The 20517-nt window shown below is 36.4% G+C and overlaps 3 protein-coding genes across 3 annotated transcripts; all 3 read left to right on the plus strand.

Annotated features, from left to right (window-relative positions):
* The first annotated feature begins 944 nt into the window (after positions 1 to 944).
* GLR2.2 (glutamate receptor 2.2) lies at positions 945 to 4597 on the plus strand. The gene is made up of 5 exons (NM_001320993.1): positions 945 to 1311; positions 1403 to 2745; positions 2885 to 3197; positions 3292 to 3701; positions 3799 to 4597. Exons 1-5 carry the CDS (start codon positions 984 to 986, stop codon positions 4345 to 4347), a joined length of 2943 nt encoding a protein of 980 aa, NP_001307922.1. The 5' UTR covers positions 945 to 983; the 3' UTR covers positions 4348 to 4597.
* Positions 4598 to 7080: 2483 nt separating this feature from the next.
* LOC101262020 (glutamate receptor 2.3) lies at positions 7081 to 10853 on the plus strand. The gene is made up of 5 exons (XM_004241814.5): positions 7081 to 7507; positions 7643 to 8982; positions 9087 to 9399; positions 9491 to 9897; positions 10007 to 10853. The coding sequence occupies exons 1-5, from the start codon at positions 7153 to 7155 to the stop codon at positions 10556 to 10558; spliced, it is 2967 nt and encodes a 988-aa protein (XP_004241862.2). The 5' UTR covers positions 7081 to 7152; the 3' UTR covers positions 10559 to 10853.
* Positions 10854 to 16195: 5342 nt separating this feature from the next.
* Positions 16196 to 19853, plus strand: LOC101262627 (glutamate receptor 2.4). Its single transcript, XM_004242215.5, has 5 exons — positions 16196 to 16562; positions 16734 to 18076; positions 18229 to 18541; positions 18624 to 19030; positions 19117 to 19853. Exons 1-5 carry the CDS (start codon positions 16277 to 16279, stop codon positions 19699 to 19701), a joined length of 2934 nt encoding a protein of 977 aa, XP_004242263.1. The 5' UTR covers positions 16196 to 16276; the 3' UTR covers positions 19702 to 19853.
* Positions 19854 to 20517: the final 664 nt, after the last annotated feature.

Consider the following 20517-nt stretch of genomic DNA (forward strand, 5'->3'; position numbering starts at 1 on the left):
TTGAGTAACTTTCTGAGAGAAGAGTGCATAGTTGAGTGACCATCTGAAGTATTAACTCACTAAAGATTACTAGTCGTTTCTAGCCTTTGTCCAATTGTTGGAAAACAATGGGTTCTTCTACTTATTGGTCTAATTGTGGAATTTGTAACTGAGTAAATTTGTTAACCTTCTAATTTCTGTGCCTCAGCCAAAGGGAAGTCCGTTCAATATAAAAAAAACTACACCATTAAGTATACTTCACTATCATATATACTATTATATTCTATACTTTTAATATTAAGTCACTTACCATTACTTAAGAGTTTACATTTGATTGCATATATTTGTCATAAGATAGACAAAAATAGGGAGATAGGGCAGCGAGATGAGAAAAGAGGCAAGCGAAATTTGTTATGTATTCCAGATATATGAGAATTACACTATATACATGTTAAATACATTTATGTGCATATATCTGGTGTGGTTCACATGTATCTAGAATACCGAGAGTGTGAGATGGGAGAGAGGCGAGGGATGCGAGCGAAATTTGTAATGTATCTAGGTACATGCAAAGTCATTTAGTTACAATTTATCTAGAGAAAAATTACACCTAATGTAATTTTGACCCTAAGTAAACTCAGATACATGTATCTGAACATACAAAAATCTGATAAGATGCATGATACCGCAAACTAAAGTATATTTGAATAATCAGGTCTTAAACTAGTTGTATTTTGATGTATGTTTCCTTCTATATATCCTCTAGATAGTACACATAAAAAGTAATTGGGTATTGAGGGAAAGGAGTACCAATCAATTTTTGATTTGGTCAAAACTGAGGGGTAGTAAGCTTACTAGCTTTGACGGTTGTAGCATATGTGAAAAGTCCTCACTTTCAATAATCAAATGAATAACTTAATTTTCAACCATTTGTTCTTTGACTTTTCTTTCTGCATTTATGGAGAGTTTGGTCTTATTAATTATAGGAAAATTTATCATTCTGAATGGTTGTTATCTTGCACAAACACAACTGCTTGCTACCAGAGTTTTTTCAAATGCATAATCCAAGATGCCACTTTCTAATTCTCTTCATTCAACTTATCTCCATCATTAGCTTTTGCCACTATGTAAGAGGTGGAGATAATAACACCAGTGCTGTAAAGGTGGATGTGGGTATAATTCTTGATCTGGAAAGAGATGTGGGAAAAGTAATGCACATATCTATTTTACTAGCACTTGAAGATTATCATGCCAACACTAGTCGCGGTGACATAAGGATAGTTGCTCATATCAAGGATTCCAAGAAAAATGATGTTGAAGCAACATCTGCTGGTAAATTCAGTTCCATGATTTACTTCTGTTGAACCAGCATGTTTATCTTACTTTTGGGTAAATTTCTTATTGTTTGATTGTGTATGTGTAGCCATATACTTGCTAAAGGATGTCCAAGTACAAGCTATCTTTGGGCCAATAATGTCTACACAAACTAATTTTGTGATTGACTTAGGGAACAGAGCAAAAGTTCCTATCATGTCTCCAGCAACAAATCCTTTACTTACAGTGAAGGAAAATCCCTTTTTCATCAGAGGAGCACTTCCTTCTTCCAGCCAGACTAAGGCCATTGCAGCAATTGTAAAGAAGTTTGATTGGAAGGAGGTTGTAGTCATCTATGAGGATAGCCTCTTTGGAACTGGGATAGTTCCACATTTGACTGATGCCTTGCTGGAAATCGGCACTTCAGTCTCCTATAGAAGTGTTATTTCTCCTTCAGCAAATGATGATCGAATCCTCAGTGAGCTATACAAGTTGCAAACAATGCAGACCAGGGTGTTCATTGTGCACTTGAGACCTAAACTTGCCAAACGCCTTTTCCTCAAGGCAAACAAAGCTGGGATGATGAGCAGTGGATATGCATGGATCATCACAGATGTGCTAACGAGTCTTCTTGACTCGGTAGATACTTCAGTGATTGAGTCATCAATGCAAGGTGTTCTTGGTGTAAAACCTTACATTCCAAGATCAGATCAGCGTAACAGTTACACAAGGAGATGGAGAAAGAGATTCCGCCAAGAGTATCCAGACATGGACCAAATAGAACTCAATATTTTCGGGCTATGGGCATACGATAGCATCACGTCATTAGCAGAAGCAGTAGAGAAATTGGGCACTACTGCTATCCCAAAATCAAAGAAACCAGACACTAGAGAGAACTTAACAGACTTAGATGCACTTGGAACATCAGCAGTGGGATCTCTGCTCATTGACTCTATGCGAAACACAGAGCTAAAACAAGGATTAAGTGGTGATTTCCGTATCATCGATGGAGAACTGCAGCCAGTCCCGTATCAGATTGTGAATATAATTGGGAAAGGAGAAAAAAACATTGGACTTTGGACGAAGAGGGATGGCATTTCGTGTGAACTGAAGATGAATGGTAAAACAGCAGCTAAGTGTAATAATACGCAACTAGGAGCCATTTTTTGGCCTGGTGAAACTACTATTGTTCCGAAAGGCTGGGAAATGCCCACAAGTGGGAAGAAGTTAAGGGTTGGAGTTCCTCTCAAAGGAGGGCTGGAGCAACTCATTAAAGTGGATAGAGATCCACAAACACAAGCAGTAACAGCAACTGGTTTCTGCGCAGATGTCTTCAAAGAAGTCATCCTATCTTTGCCATATGCTCTCCCTTACGAATTTATTCCATTTCCAATACAAGATCCCCTCACTCTTCCAGACTATGATGATCTTGTTCACAAGATCACTTCTCAGGTAATATATAATCCTTGTTCCAATGAACCTCTTTGGCTATATATCTTACTAACATGGTCCTTTCTGGGACTTCCATCTCTATTTTCTGCTATTACAATCAACTATACATACTGGAATAATCATTGTTTGCTTGAACCAGGAGTATGATGCAGTTGTAGGTGATGTGACCATTTTAGCGAGCCGGTCAGAGTATGTGGATTTCACATTACCTTTTATAGGGTCCGGTATTTCTGTAGTTGTGCCTGTAAGGGATGATGATAGGAAGAACGCTTGGATTTTCTTGAAACCTCTAAAGAGCGAGCTCTGGATTACAACCGGATCATTCTTTGTTTTCATTGGTTTCGTGGTTTGGGTACTAGAACATCGTGTAAACAAAGAGTTTCGAGGACCCAAACGCAAGCAAGTTGGGATGATATTTTGGTTTTCCTTCTCAACTCTCGTTTTTGCTCATAGTAAGACGCTAACTCAAAGCATACTATATAAGAAAGATTTAGGATTTCTCTCCTTTGCTTCTCAACAAATCATATATATGGATGGTTATTGCAGGAGAGAAGGTAACTAGTAACTTAACAAGATTTGTGCTGATAGTGTGGGTTTTTGTGGTTCTGGTGCTGACATCAAGTTATACAGCCAGCTTAACATCTATGTTGACACTGCAACAGCTCCAACCTACTATAACAGACCTCAATGATCTCATCAAGAATGGAGAATATGTTGGGTACCAAGAAGGTTCCTTTGTCAAAGACGCCTTCATAAAGCACATGAAATTTGACAGCTCCAAGTTCAGAAGTTATAACAAATTGGAAGATTTTGATGATGCTCTCTCAAAAGGAAGCAAAAATGGAGGTGTTGGTGCAATTGTTGATGAACTACCTTATCTCAGACTCTTCCTCAACAAGTACTGCAGGAAGTATATTATGGTCGGCCAGACATACAGGGCTGCCGGCTTTGGGTTTGTAAGATTGTTGCACTCCACTGATGTTTACATATATTTAGAATGGTTTCTTGTTTGCTCAATGACCTAATCTTTTATTTTCTCTCAACTTATTGCAGGCATTTCCAAAAGGATCTCCTTTGGTACCTGACGTGTCGAGAGCAGTCTTGAAGGTGATGGAGGGAGAGTTTATGAATAGCGTAATACAGAAATGGTTTGGGAATGAAACAGATTGTACACAGAATGATGAAACGGATATAACATCTGATAGCCTCACGTTAGATAGTTTTAAGGGACTTTTCCTCATAGCTGGTGTATCAGCAGGCTCCGCTCTTCTCCTATTCTTCCTCAACTTCGTTTATCAGAATAGAGAAATCTTAGCCACTGATGATTCAATATGTAAAAAGCTTACTGCAATTGCAAAAGTATTTGATCAAGAGAAAGACGACTCTAATTCTACGTCAGAAGAGCCATCTGAAAGCAATGCACCTAAACTGCTCGCAGCTAGTGAAGCTTCTCCTGAGATATTGCCTGACCTTCCTTCGCAAAGCCCAGAAATCAGAATTTCCGATGAACTAGGAGCATCCCCTGATGCTGAAGGGTTCTTTACAACAGAAACCTGGAACTCCAGTTCAGAAACCATTACAGGCACAATTGAAGAAAGATGACACAAACTGTTGGAGCAATGCCATTGGCTGAGAGTCTGTTGCTCTGCAAAAGACGCGCACCAACCACAACAGGTGTTGCAAGTTGCAGCTTTTAGACCGCTGTTTTTTTTTATGTGCATCAGTCTCTCCTGAGATTCAAAAGTTCGTTAAATCATCAAAGTTTCAGAGACACCTTAAAATAACAATTAGTACTTTGTTTTCTCTTCACTAATATAATTCAATGAAACCAGATCATATATATTTCTTTCAATATGTGCAAATAATGTTTGCTGAAACCAAAAATATTGCAAACTAGTGCTGTTAACAATTTAATAATGCTGTTACCAATCTAAAAAAAATGCAAATTAAAAAGAAAAACAGGTTAAAGAGATAATAGACAGGGTTCTAATTTATTGTGGCCATAACAGAAAACGACCACAGCAAATAATCAATCACCTCAACTGCATGGAAAATAACTTCAACATCATACACGTAACTTCCTGAGCAGCTTCCTCTTGCATTAACAATTACTCTCTACGTAACTACGTCCTATTTTATGTGGCACCATTTGACTTGACATGATATTTAAGAAAAATAGAATGACTTTTGAACTTGTGATCTAAAACAATCTTTAGATATTTGTGTGTTTATAAACAAATTCATCAAGAGTAAAAGAGAATTTTGAGTGAAATTGTTTCTAGAGAAAAGACTCAAGTATGTCATCGAACTTTGAAAAATGTCCGTATATGTCATTCGTTAAAAAATTGGCTCTTCTATGCCATGTGCATTTGAGAAAACTTCATTCATGCAATTATTTGTTAATTGAAATAGCATAGATGAGAAAAATTTTTAACGGAGGACATAAATGAGCCTTTTTTCAAAGTTCGACGGCATATTTGAATTTTTTCCCTTATAAAAAAATGATTTAATTGATGACGATAAAATGATTTTACAAAAACCAAAATTATTTTTAGTTAAAAACTTATGGAATCGATCCGTTTTTTCTCAAACGAAAATAACATAGATGAACTAAACTTTTAATGAATGACATAGATATGTTTTTTCTCAAATTTAATAGTATATTTGAGTTTTTTTCCTTGTTTCTAATCATAATAAGATATCGTTATTTTTTGAAATAAACTAAAAAAGAAAGAATGTCACGTAAATTATAAGGGGGAGTTATATATATATATATATATATATATATATATATATATATATATATATATATATATATTTATTGAGACAATGACATTGACACCTACATGTATACCCAACCATCCTCATTCCAAGATTCCATCTCCATGTTGGGTGTGTTTGCTTTGTTTGGTTTTGCAACTTGCAAGCAAGTTAATTACAAAAAAAATTATGTATGGCAGTAGTGGCATAAATATGACTTGGTAGGTAAATTACTTTTTGATCAAGAAAATATGGGGACCTACCTTTCTCATATTAGGTTCTATCTTTCTTCTCTCCTTTAGCTCCTCACCCCTCATCTCATTTCTGTTTTAAAAAATTCTACTGTTAAATTTTTCAAATTAGTACTCAAGATATTTATCTAATTATTTCTATATCATTTTTTTTATATTTATCATATTGATACGTATATTATATTTCATCTTATATTTTATAATATAAGAGGAAAAAGTAAAGAGTTCATGAGTAAAAAAACTGATTTGAAAAATTTACCAATAGAATTTTTTTTTTAAAAAAAAAACAAAGTGAAAAGAAAGGTATTACAGTAATCCCTCACATACCAAGTCTGCCTCGGGGTGTTCATGGTTTGGTTTGTATTAGTTGTTGGTTAAAATTAAAATCAGACCAATTTAGTGAATTTTTTAAATTCTAGAGCCAAACGAAAAATTTAATTGTCGGTTTTGTTCAATTTTTTGTTATTTCGATTTGAAAGTAATAAGTTTTTTTAAGACATATGTATAAGCATGAAAGTTAATGCGGATTCAATTAAGCAATACTAAAGTTATTATAATTACACGTATAAGTGATTCAATTAAGAGAAAGTGTAACTATCTTAGGTGAAGCAGGTAGGTAAAGTTTAAAATAATGAATTTTGATGAATTTAAACTTAGGATTGTAATAGCTAAACTAAGACTTAAGTTAATCAAAATTTAACAAAATATTTTTTATTTTATTTATGAATAATATATAAATAATTTACAACACATATATGTAAAATTCATCCATTCAGTTTGGTTAAGTAAAACCAGACCAAACCAAATACTGTCGATCTTCAAAATTTAAAACTAAACCAAATATTAATTTTTTTAATGGATTTAATTCGTATTATGATTCGATTTAATTTTTTAATCATAATCCTAAACAACCCTACAAGGTGTGCCTCTACCACCATAAAGTTTTATACTACTGACTAATTCTAAACTGAAACCGTGTAAGTAAACTAAAGATTACAAGTCATAGCTACCCTTTTCCAATGTCCAAGTCATAGAAACAATGGTCTATTCTCCTTATTTGTAACTGGCTAGCTCTGAACTTTCACCATGACTTGGCCAAAATATGGGAAGTCCTTTTAATAAACTCTAGATAGTCATCCAATAAATACAAAAACTTCATTTGGTATTGAGAGAATGAGTACCATAAATTTTGTCACTATGTTCATTTAGTCATTTATTGATTTGGTCAAAACTGAGAAGGCTTTACTAGCTTGTGGTCTAACAAGTGTGAAAAGACCTTTTCTTTAATAAAATAATCAAACTAGGTAATATTTTAAACCATTTGTAATTCTTTGAAAACTTTTGACTTTTCGTTTGGTCTTTATTTAATGGTGGAGAAGTTAAGACACATCTCTGAATGGTGGTTATACATCTTGCACTAGCACAACTGTTTTTTGCTCAAAATTCATATTTACTTTCTACCAAAGTTTTTCAAATGCATAATCCAAGATGCAAATTTCTAATTCTTTTCGTTCAACTTGTTTCCATCATTAGCTTTTGCGACTATGTAATTCGAATAAGAGGCGAGGATAGTAAGCATAGCGCTGTAAAGGTGGATGTGGGCATAATTCTTGATCTGGAAACAGAAGTGGGAAAAGTAATGCACATATCGATCTTACTAGCTCTTGCGGATTATCATAGTCGCGGTGCCATAAGGATAGTTCCTCATATCAGGGATTCAAAGAAAGATGATGTTGAAGCAGCATCAGCTGGTGAAATTCAGCTCTAAGCTTTACCTATGTTAAACTAGCTCACTTTGCTTCAAAAGATTCACTTTTTTCTCTAAGATATTACTTGGTTTTCCTATTTTGAAAGAATTACTTACAGTCTGGATTGTGTGTGTGCAGCCATATACTTGCTAAAGGATGTCCAAGTACAAGCTATCTTTGGGCCACAAATGTCTACACAAACCGACTTTGTGATTGACTTAGGCGAAAGAGTAAGAGTTCCTATAATATCTCCAGCAACCAGTCCTTCACTTTCCGTCAAGGAAAATCACTACTTCATCAGAGGAGCACTTCCTTCTTCCAGCCAGACTAAAGCCATTGCAGCAATTGTCAAAAACTATCATTGGAGGGAGGTTGTAGTAATCTATGAGGAAAGCCCCTATGGAACCGGGATACTTCCCTATTTGACTGATGCCTTGCTGGAAATCAATGCTTTTGTCTCCTATAGAAGTGGTATTTCTCCTTCAGCAAATGATGATCAAATCCTCAGGGAGCTATATAAGTTGAAGACAATGCAGACCAGGGTGTTCATTGTGCACACGCAAGAAAATCTTGCCTCCCGCCTTTTCCTCAAGGCCAAAGAAGCCGGGATGATGAACAGTGGATATGCATGGATCATCACAGATGTGCTAACGAGTCTTCTGGACCTGGTAGATACTTCAGTAATTGAGTCATCCATGCAAGGTGTTCTGGGTGTAAAATCTTATGTTCCAAGATCAAATGAGCGTGACATGTTCACCAAGAGATGGAGAAAGAGATTCCGTCAAGAGTATCCAGACATGGACCAAGTAGAACTCAATATTTTCGGGCTATGGGCATATGATAGCATCACCATATTAGCAGAAGCACTAGAGAAAGTGGGCACTACTTCTATCCAAAAATTAAGGAAACCAGACACTAGAGAGAACATTACAGACCTAGATGCACTTGGAACCTCAGAAGTGGGATCTCTGCTCATTCACTCTTTGACAAACACAGAGCTAAAACCAGGTCTAAGTGGTGATTTCCATATCGTTAGTAGAGAACTGCAGCCATCCCCATATCAGATTGTGAATATAATTGGGAAAGGAGAGAAAATCGTTGGGTTCTGGACAGAAAAGGATGGCATTTCGCATAAACTGAAGACGAATGGTAAAACAGCTATAACTAATAATAAACAGCTAGGGGTCATCATTTGGCCTGGTGAATCTACTGATGTCCCGAGAGGCTGGGAAATACCCACAAGTGGGAAGAAGTTAAGGATTGGAGTTCCTGACAAAGGAGGGTTGGAGCAATTCATTAAAGTGGTAAGAGATCCAAAGACACAAGCAGTAAGTGCTACTGGTTTTGGTCCAGATGTCTTCAAAGAAGTCATCCTATCTTTGCCATATGCTGTCCCTTACGATTTTGTTCCATTTCCAATAGCGCATAGCCCAACTTCTCAAAACTATGATGATCTTGTTAACAAGATCACTTCTAAGGTAAAATGACTCACTTACATGCTCCTTTTTTGGACATCTTATCTATGTTCTGCTTTTCCAACCAACAATAAATACTGACATAATCAATGTTTGCTTGAAACCAGGAATATGATGCAGTTGTAGGCGATGTTACCATTTTAGCAAGCCGATCTGAGCATGTAGATTTCACATTACCTTTTTCAGAGTCGAGTATCTCTGCAGTTGTGCCTGTAAGGAACGATGATAGGAAGAACGCTTGGATCTTCTTGAAACCTTTGAAGGCTGAGCTGTGGATAGCAACCGGAGCATTCTTCGTCTTCATTGGTTTTGTGGTTTGGGTACTCGAACATCGTGTAAATAAAGAGTTTCGAGGTCCCAAACGCAAGCAAGTTGGGATGATATTCTGGTTTTCCTTCTCAACTCTTGTTTTTGCTCATAGTAAGTCTCTAACTAAAATCAAATTATAGACCAAAAGTTTAACATTTCTCCTTGTTTCTCAACAAATCCTATATATGACTGGTTGTTGCAGAAGAGAAGATAACAAGTAACTTATCAAGATTTGTTCTTATTGTGTGGGTTTTCGTGGTTCTGGTGCTGACATCAAGCTATACGGCCAGTTTAACATCTATGTTAACAGTGCAACAGCTTCAACCTACTGTAACAGACCTCAATGATCTCATCAAGAATGGAGAATATGTAGGGTACCAAAAAGGTTCCTTTGTCAAAGATGTCTTGACGCGCATGAAATTTGACAGCTCCAAATTGAGGAGTTATAGAACATTGGAAGAGTATGATGATGCACTCTCAAGAGGTAGTAAAAATGGAGGTGTTGGTGCAATTGTTGATGAACTACCTTATCTCAGACTCTTCCTCAACAAAAACTGCAGGAAGTATATTATGGTTGGTCCGACATACAAGGCTGCTGGCTTTGGATTTGTAAGATTGTTGTACTTAACTGATGTTTCGGCAAGTGTTAACATTTATCATAGAGTGGTGAGTGGTATACTGATGATCTAATCTTTAATTTTCCCACAACTTGTTGCAGGCATTCCCAAAAGGATCTCCTTTGGTACCCGACGTCTCAAGAGCAGTCCTGAAGGTGATAGAGGGAGACGCTATGAATGAAATAATTCAGAAATGGTTTGGGAATGAAACAGAATGTCCAAAGCAAGATGGAATGGCAATAGCATCTAGTCTCACGCTCGATAGTTTTAAGGGCCTTTTCCTCATAGCTGGTGTATCAGCAGGCTCCGCTCTTCTCCTATTCTTCCTCATCTTCCTTTATCAGAACAGAGAAATCTTAGCCACTGATGATTCAATAAGAAAAAAGCTTTGTTCAATAGCAGAAGTCTTTGATTCAGAGAGAGACAACTCTAATTCTCAGTCAACAAAGCCATCTGAAGGGAATGAAAGCCTAACGGCAGTGTTCGCAGAAAGTGAAGCTTCTACTGAAATATCTCCCAACCTTCCTTTGCAAATCCCAGAAATCGGAATTTCCCATGGCCTAGGAGAATCCCCTGCTACTGAAGGGTTCTCTACAACAGAACCTGGAACTCCAGTTCATGAAACAATGTCAGGCAAAATTGAAGAAAGATGACACATATAGCTGCTAACATAATTGTGACACACCTGAATAGGGCCCTACAAGAGATTGTACAGAGATGAGCTAGCTTTAGGGTTGGTTAAATCAGATTACATTATTTCTTTGTCACTCTTGGCCATAATATTAGCATAAAGAGGTGGCCTCCAGGATTCCATTAGATGGATTTAATGTTCACTTTGTTTTTTTCATCACTATTTATGTTGTTGTTGTACTTGTGTTTGGAATATAATTTAAAGAAGTTGTATGTGTGACATGAAAGAATTCAATACATGCATCCGTTTTCAAGAAATTCAATTGAGGTAGTTTTGTTATGTTACCATAATAGAACAAAATCAACACACATACGATGCTAAATTATTTGTAGATTACATAATTGTTATATAGAATATGAAATAATGGGGGTTATATGTGAATAACCACATGAGAGATTTGTGCAATGTTTTGATAACAAAGAGCAATCTGCAAATCCCAAATGAAATAATAAAGGAAGATATAGTAGTAGTGAATTTATAATGCAGGTCCTAGAACTAGCCTAGAGGATAAGAACATCCGAAGCAATTAGCAGATAACAACCATAGTTACAGATCATAAATAAGGAAAGGTTTTAGGATCACTGCTTCATGGAAGACAAACAGTAATATGTTCAGTTATACAGGGTGGAATTGGATGGCGAATATTACAAGTATAAGATTCCCATTTTTGACATGAATCATAAAAGTATATGTGAAAAATCACTAAAATTTTAATAAATAGAATATGAACCCATAATTTCAAAGTATAACGGGCTCAATGATAAGAACCTAAAAATTGAACCCATCAAATCAAAAACTTATATCCCATCTGCTCCAACATATATCATAGACAACTTCCCTAGCAGTGTCCTCTTGCACTAACAATAACAATATCAATCAGCATATCAAGGGACGGAAGTGTTCACCCGAACCCCCTCGACAAAAAATTAAAATGTATAATATTGGATATATTTTCTATGTTTATCTACACATATGAATTGTGAATCCCATAAATAACATGGAAAAGGTTAGCTCTGCAATAAGGAAATTCAAAATTCACCCCGATGTCCAAGGTACAATTCTCAAGTATATGAGCAGCCATATACTTTGTTGAAATATGTGCGTTCACTATCAGTCAATGGACCAGGTCCCTTGACACAGCAAAAACAGTGCAGAAGATTAAACAATATGAAGAACACAACACAAGCAGTTTACGTGGAAACCTCCTTGTTCAAGGGAGTAAAATCACGACCTGTTGCACAGGATTTACAATCGTCTTCACTAATCTTCTCAAGCAAAAGTGAAACCCGGTTACAATCAATGTGAGAAAAAGTTATTAATCTCACGATCAAGTAATCTACCTATTACTTGAAGAGCCTAAGCGGATACCCACCGCCCACTAAACCACCTAACTCTAGATGACTTAGAATTTGACTAAGCAACAAAACAATGTTGCCCACTAAATCAGTTAACCTTAACTGATTTAGACTTTTACAAACTTAAAACAAATATCTGAAACCTTTATAGATTAGGAACAGATTTACAATGTAAGTACATAGACACAAAGCTCTAAATACAACAAAGATTCTTCTTTACTCTATCAGGTCCTTCTGTTGAGTTGAGCAATGTTCTTCCTTGAAGATGGCCTTCTGTTCAAGCTTGTGAATTTTCAGAGAAAATCCAAATTTAATTTGCCAAGTCTTGAATTTGTGTTTGTTGCAAAGAGATAATATCATTTCCCACAAATTCGTTGAAGTCATCCCATTGGCTGAAGGCCTGCTGTTGGAAAAGTTGTGCACCTACCGCATCAAAGATGACAGCTGTCTATTCGTCCTTTTCACGTCGCTGTCTTGCAGGTACCAGGTCCCTTGCTTGCGGGAACCAGGTCCCTTGCAAACTTCTATATGAGTTCTTGAAAAGGTTTACTGGCTGACTTCCTTCTTTGGATGAATGAATATAATATGGTGTTTGTCATGCTAAAAGTATCAAATATAAAGAGTTATTATCCGTTGGACAAACACCCTCCTCCATTCTGATTGGTGTAGTACACTGACGCCTTACCAATCTCTGACGTGACAGCTTTACAGCTGTAACCAATTATGTATCTGATGGAGGAAACTCTGTCTGATACCAGGTCCCTGCATTTGTGAGATACTGAAACATACAATCTCGTCCGCTCTTTTTATTGGTGTAGGATTGCACTTTTTACCTACCACCTGACATGACAGCTTTTATGACTGTACCCCATTTGTATCTGGACGATAGCACTCTACTAGGAACCAGGTCCCCGCATTTGTGAGGATCATCAAAACACATAGAATATAACATTTTCCCCCTTTTTGATGATAGCACACAAATATACCTCACACTGAGTTTATCATTCATCTTATTTTCAGCAGTTCCAATAACAAGGATTTGGTTCCTTGTTAGATCGATAAGTTTGTTCATCAAAACTTCATATCAAGTTCGAGCTATCATCTTAACTCAGCTTCGAACTAACATACTTGCTAAAGGATGTTCAAGTACAAGCCATCTTTGGGCCACAAATGTCTACACAAACCGAGGGAACCGAGTAAAGGTCCCTATCATTTCTCAAGCAACAAGTCCCTCCACTTTCCGTCAAGGAAAATCCCTTCTTCATCAGAGGAGAACTTCCTTCTTCCAGCCAGACTAAAGCCATAGAGGCAATTGCTAAAAACTATAATTGGAGGGAGGTTGTAGTAATCTATGAGAATAACCCCTATGTGACCGGGATAATTGACAGATCCCTTGCGGGAAAACAGCAATTTAGTCTCCTATAGAAGTGGTATTTCTCCGATGATCAAATCCTCAGGGAGCTGTATTGAATACAATTCAGATCAGGGTGTTCATCGTGCACTTACAATCATCTCTTGCCTCCCGCCTTTTCTTCAAGGCCAAAGAAGCCGGGATGGATAATCACTGATGTGCTAACAAGTCTTCTGGACCTGGTAGATCCTTCAAGGTGTAAAATCTTATGTTCCAAGATCAAATGAGCTTAACATGTTCACCAAGAGACGGAGAAAGAGATTTTGTCTAGTGTATCCAGATACGGATCCAGTTGAACTCAATGTTTTTGGGCTATGGCCATGTGATAGCATCACCGCATTATAGCAAAAGCAGTAGCGGAAATGTGAAGCACTGCGGTCCCAAAATTCAAGAAACCGGACATCAGAGAGAACTTAACGGACCTAGATGCACTTGAAACCTCAGAATTGGGATCTCTGCTCGTTGACACTATGCAAAACTGAAAACAGCACTAAGTGATGTAGAATTGCATCCATCTTCATATTTTGCTTGTTCTTTGGCAAAAGCGCTGAACTAACCATTGTTTACTTCAACCAGAAACATGATGCAGTTATAGGTGACTTGACCATTTCAGCGAACCGATCCAATTATGTAGTTATAGGGAAAGTGCTTCGATTTTCGTCAAATCTCTAAAGAGAGAGCTTTGGATAACAACCGGAGCATTTTTCGTTTTCATTGGTTTTGTTGTGTGAGTAACTCGATCATCATGTAAACAAAGAGTTTCAATGACCCAAACGCACGCAAGTTACGATGATTTTAGGGGGATTGTAAAAATCGAATCGAACCAAAAAAATGTTATTGGATTATTGAGTTTTTAATGGGTTTATAAAAAAAATTATTGGGTTATTGATTTAATATCAATTTTTACTATTGGATTATTAGGTAAACTCATAACTCAAAAAGACGATTTTATAACTTTACCCTTTCAAAATATTAGATATTAATAATTTAATATATAACTAGATATTATAATTATATCAAATTATTAGTACTCTACTCATTTCACACTAGGTTCGCAATAATAGCTATTTGATTTTAGTTTTAGTTTGTAATTATAGGTTGTAATTACGGACATTTTCTTATTGTAAACCGATAGCGATCAAAAATCAATAAACCAAAAACCAATAAAAAAAATATTTTTATTGATTTGTTCTTACGTTAGCATATTTAAAAATCAAATCGATAATATATAACTGAACTGAACCGACCGATTCACATCCAGGGGCGGACCCACACCTTACGGTGGGGGTGCATGTGCACTCGGTAACTTTCAAAAAAATGATATGTATATTTATTTTGAAAAACTATTAGAAATTAAAATATACTTAATAGTGCACCGATAATAAGCATGGAAGTGCCTTAGTGCAATTGGTAGAAGCTAGAGTTATCACTCTCTAGACCAAGATTCGAATTTCACTTTAAGCTTATTTTTATTTTAAGTTTAGCTTAGACCTTATATTTGAGCTATGTTTATATTGATGCACCCAAAGCCTTTAAATTATGAATTCGCCTCTGTGCACACCCCTAAGATAATATTATGATTTTCCTTTCTCAACTCTCGTTTATGCTGGTTCCTTTGTCAAAGATGTCTTGAAGGGCATGCAATTTGACAGCTCCAAATTTAGGAATTTTTAATCTATAACTAATCTTATGAAACTAGAGTTTTTATTACTCTAAATATTTCGGGCAAGAATTATATTTCATGGGTATAGGAGAAATTATTTACGTAATATAAATTAGAAAAAGTACTATAAAATTATTCAGTCAAGTTTAGCTCTCCTAATAAAATAGGACGGCAAGTGTCATGGAAAAAAATGGGAGCAAGTGGGAATCGAATATTATATTTATTGAATATTTCTTCACATGCATGCAGTTAGTACATATTTTTATTTTGAACAGCGCAACTACGGTAACAGACTAGCAGCGTTGTTTTTGTCTAACATTATATTTCATCGGAAGTGTTGTATCATACAAACTATATTAATAAATAATTTATTTTATTTTCAAAATTACAAATTCTATTTTTTATGTAGTTTTGGAAGATTTGGTTCTAAATACGTAATTATTAACTTGAATATAAATATTTCATTTTTTCAAATTTTAAATTCAATTTACATATGCGATAATTATCTTAAAATGTATTTACATATACTAAGTTTTCATGATCTAGATATAACGAACTCCTATATGCAAACATGGATATAAGTGAAATCTTATAAATGAATCATATACTCACTTAACGAGGCACCTTCATTTGCCTAAAAGAGAAAACAAAAATAAACATCCTATTGCCTTATCCTTTCTCAGTTTTGGATAAGAAATAAGTTATTTATGTATGAATTTTTGTATGACTTTTACGGTGTTTGATAGGTTGATAATTTAGAAATCCACGTAACTAAACCTTTTTGGAGCTCGGATTAAATCTAAGTTGCACACGGCAGGATCTATTTGGGAATGGCTAGAACATATCACTTTTGACACCATGTTGCATGATGCGTTTAAATAGATCATATTTGTTAAAATTGGTGTTTTATAGGAAAAAGCGGGTCTCTTGAGATGTCAAAATAAATTATGTGTACAACATTGAGGTTTCACACGTGACTTAAGCGTCGTATATTTTCTTTCCAACATTATTTGGTAACTTACTAAGCAGCTTCCTAATGCAAAGTAATCAACATTGATGCAGTATTTATCGTTTACTTCTTGACCACGAGTTTATTAAAAGCATAATGGAAGACTGGATGGACTTTTGCCCCAATTATGGTATGGAGTATGGACTTTACTGATTCTGAAGTCTATAAATTCACTGATTCTGAAAAACTACGGAGAATATCTCTGCAAGTTGGTCACTTGCACAAGCACATCAACTCTCAAAATGAGAAGTTCAAAATGCCACTTCCTAATTGTTTTGATTCAATTTGTGTCCATCATTAGCTTTTACCACTATATGATGCCAATAAAAGGTGAAGATAATAAAACTAGTGTTGCAAAGGTGGATGTGGGCATAATACTTGATCTGGAAACAGATATGGGAAAAGTAATGCACATATCTATCTTACTAGCACTTGATGATTACCATGCCACCGCTAGTGGCAGTGCCATTAGGATAGTCCCTCACTTGAGGGATTCCAAAAAAGATGATGTTGAAGCAGCATCCGCTGGTAAATTCAGCTCCCGAGCATGCATATCTTACTTTCTTTGCTTCACGAGTCACTAAAACAAGTACTTCTGGCTTCCTAGAAGCTTGAACAAACAAGCTGTCAGACATACTCTGTAGTTAGTTATTCATGCCAATTTGTACAATTTCTTACAGTCTGATTGTGTATGTGCAGCCATATACCTGCTAAAGGATGTCCAAATACAAGCTATCTTTGGGCCACAAATGTCGACACAAACTGATTTTGTGATTGACTTAGGGAACAGAGTAAAAGTCCCTATCATTTCTCCAGCAACAAATCCTTTACTTACAGTAAAAGAAAATCCCTTTTTCATCAGAGGAGCACTTTCTTCTTCCAGCCAGACTAAGGCCATTGCAGCAATTGTAAAGAACTTTGATTGGAAAGAGGTTGTAGTCATCTATGAGGATAGCCCCTTTGGAACTGGAATAGTTCCACATTTGACTGATGCCTTGCTGGAAATCAGCACTTCAGTCTCCTATAGAAGTGTTATTTCTCCGTCAGCCAATGATGATCAAATCCTCAGTGAGCTATACAAGTTAAAAACAATGCAGACCAGGGTATTCATTGTGCACTTGAGACCTAAACTTGCCAAACGTCTTTTCCTCAAGGCAAACAAAGCCGGGATGATGAGCGATGGATATGCATGGATCATCACAGATGTGCTAACGAGTCTTCTTGACTCCGTAGATACTTCAGTGATTGAGTCATCAATGCAAGGTGTTCTTGGTGTAAAGCCATATGTTCCACGAACAAATGAGCTTATCAATTACACCAAGAGGTGGAGAAGGAGATTCCGTCAAGAGTATCCAGACATGGACATAGTAGGACTCAATGTTTTTGGGCTATGGGCATATGATGGCATCACAACATTAGCAAAAGCAGTAGAGAAAGTGGGTGGCAGTGCCATCCCAAAATTTAAAAAAGCAGATAATAGAGAGTACTTAACGGACTTAGATGCACTTGGAACCTCAGAATTGGGATCTTTGCTCCTCAACTCTATGCAAAACACAGCGCTAAAAACAGGTCTAAGTGGTGATTTCCGCATTGTTGATGGAGAATTGCAGCCTTCACCATACGAGATTGTGAATATAATTGGGAAAGCAGAGAGAAACACTGGATTCTGGACAGAGAAGGATGGAATTTCGTGTAAACTGAAAACAAATGGTAAAACAGCAGCCAAGTGTAATAATAAGGAACTAGGAAACATTTTTTGGCCAGGTGAATCTACTATTGCTCCAAAAGGCTGGGAAATACCCACAAGTGGAAAGAAGTTGAGGGTTGGAGTTCCAGATAAAGAAGGGCTGGAGCAATTCCTTAAAGTGGAAATAGATTCAAAAACACAAGAAGTAACTGTAACTGGTTTCTGTGCAGATGTCTTCAAAGAAGTCATCGAATCCTTGCCCTATGCTCTCCCGTACGAATTTATCCCATTTCAAATACTGGATAGCCCCACTTCTCCAGACTTTGATGTTCTTGCTTATAAGCTCTTTTCTGAGGTAATAAAGTATCTAATCTTCATTCGAATCAGCCTCTTTGGCTGAATACCTTACATTTCATCCATGCTCCCTTGAGATTTTCTTATTGCTTTTATTATGGCAAAGGAAGACCAACCATAAGTACTGAAATGATCATTGTTTACTTTAACCAGAAATTTGATGCAATGATAGGTGACATAACCATTTCAGCAAACCGATCGAAGTATGTGGATTTCACATTACCTTTTACAGAGTCCGGTTTTTCTGCAGTTGTACCAGTAAAGGATGATGACAGGAAGAATGCTTGGATTTTCGTGAAACCACTAAAGAGCGAGCTTTGGGTAACAACAGGAGCATTCTTCGTTTTCATTGGCTTTGTGGTGTGGGTGCTCGAACATCGTGTAAACAAAGAGTTTCGAGGACCTAAACGACACCAAGTTGGGATGATATTCTGGTTTTCCTTCTCAACTCTCGTTTTTGCTCATAGTAAGCCTCTAACTCAAAGTAAATTATATACGAAAGCTTTATATCTATCTTAGCTAGTTTCTCAAATGGTTGGTTGTTTCAGAAGAGAGAGTAACAAGTAACTTTACAAGATTTGTGCTGATTGTGTGGGTTTTCGTGGTTCTGGTGCTGACCTCGAGTTATACAGCCAGTTTAACGTCTATGCTGACAGCGCAAAAGATTCAACCTACAATAACAGACCTCAATGATCTCATCAAGCGAGGAGAATATGTTGGGTACCAAAAAGGTTCCTTTGTGAGAGGCGTCTTGAAGAGCATGAAATTTGACAGCACCAAGTTCAGAAGTTATAGCACATTGGAAGAGTATAACGATGCCCTCTCAAAAGGAAGTAAAAACGGAGGTGTAGGTGCAATTGTTGATGAACTACCTTATCTCAGACTCTTCCTCAACAAATACTGCAGAAAGTATATTATGGTTGGTCCGACTTACAAGACTGCTGGCTTTGGATTCGTAAGATTCTCTCTGTATCTGGAAATGTTCAGTATCCACGGTATTTCACTCAATCTAATCTTTTCTTTTCCCACAACTTCTTACAGGCATTTCCAAAAGGGTCACCTTTGGTACCTGATGTATCAAGAGCAGTCTTGAAGGTAATGGAGGGAGAGTTTATGAATAACATAATACAGAAATGGTTTGGGAATGAAACAGATTGTCCACGGATAGATGGAATGTCTATAACATCTGATAGTCTCACGCTGGATAGTTTTAAGGGCCTTTTCGTTACAGCTGGTGTATCGGCAGGTTCCGCTCTTCTCTTATTCTTCCTCAACTTCCTTTATCAGAACAGAGAAATCCTAGCCACTGATGATTCAGTGTGGAAAAAGCTTTCTGCAATAGCAAAAGCTTTTGATGAAGAGAAAGACAACTCTAATTCTATGTCAGAAAATCCATCTGAAGGGAATGGAAGCCAAACAACTACACTGTTAGCAGAAAGTGAAGCTTCCGCGGAAGTACCTGACCTTCCTTTGCAAAGCATAGATATCAGAATTTCCGACAGGCTAGGAGCATCCTCCCCTATTGCTGAAGGGTTCTCTACAACAGAACATGGAACTCCAGTTCATGAAATCGTTACCGCAACAATTGAAGAGAGATTGCATAGAGTCATACAAGAGATGAGCTAATAGGGTGGGTTAGACCAGATGACATTTTTATAACTTTGTCCCTCTTTGCCAGAATTTAGATATGATGGGTTCAAAGCTTATACTCGTTAGATTGAATTCATTGCATCTCTGTAATTATGAGTTAATTTAATATTCATTTGAAATTCTTCTAATTTTCTACTAGTTCCGTGCGGTGTTGAGATTACTGTATTTGTTTTTCTTTTTTTGATTTCTGATATTCTTTACTTGAGCCAAAGATCTATGCGACCATGTAGGATTAAGGGTGCGTATACGTCGTCCTTCTCTTCTCTGCTGTCGGAAACTCACCGCTTAATCGTTAACCAGTTAATGTATATGTTCATTTCAACATTTATCTAATATCAATGCAGTGTTTAGCGTTTAATCATTCCCCGCATAACTTCTGGGAGACGGGATGGTTAAACGTAAACATTATTACTTTCGTTAAATCACTTAATCAAGATAATTGAATTAATTTGGTGTATAATCCGATGAAAGTAAGTAATTACCTCTCTGCTTGATGTGCAAACGATTTACTGAGAACGATGTAAGATAAAAGCCACGTTATATATGTTACATTGTCTGAAACGGGTGTACCTCTTTAGTATCGGGTTCATCTTAATCCAGTATATTTTATGCGGTGCACAAATATGTGTAAAAATTCTCTAAAATTGAAATAAACAATAAATATGAACCCATTATTTTAAAGACGTAATGGGTTCAATGATATAAGTCTTAAATATTTAAATCATTAAATCTTAATAAGAAAATAAGCTGAGACACAATAGCTCGTACTACTTGGGTAAATATTTACCCACG

This window comes from Solanum lycopersicum, chromosome 6, assembly GCF_036512215.1.
Source record: "Solanum lycopersicum chromosome 6, SLM_r2.1".
NCBI lineage: Eukaryota > Viridiplantae > Streptophyta > Magnoliopsida > Solanales > Solanaceae > Solanum > Solanum lycopersicum.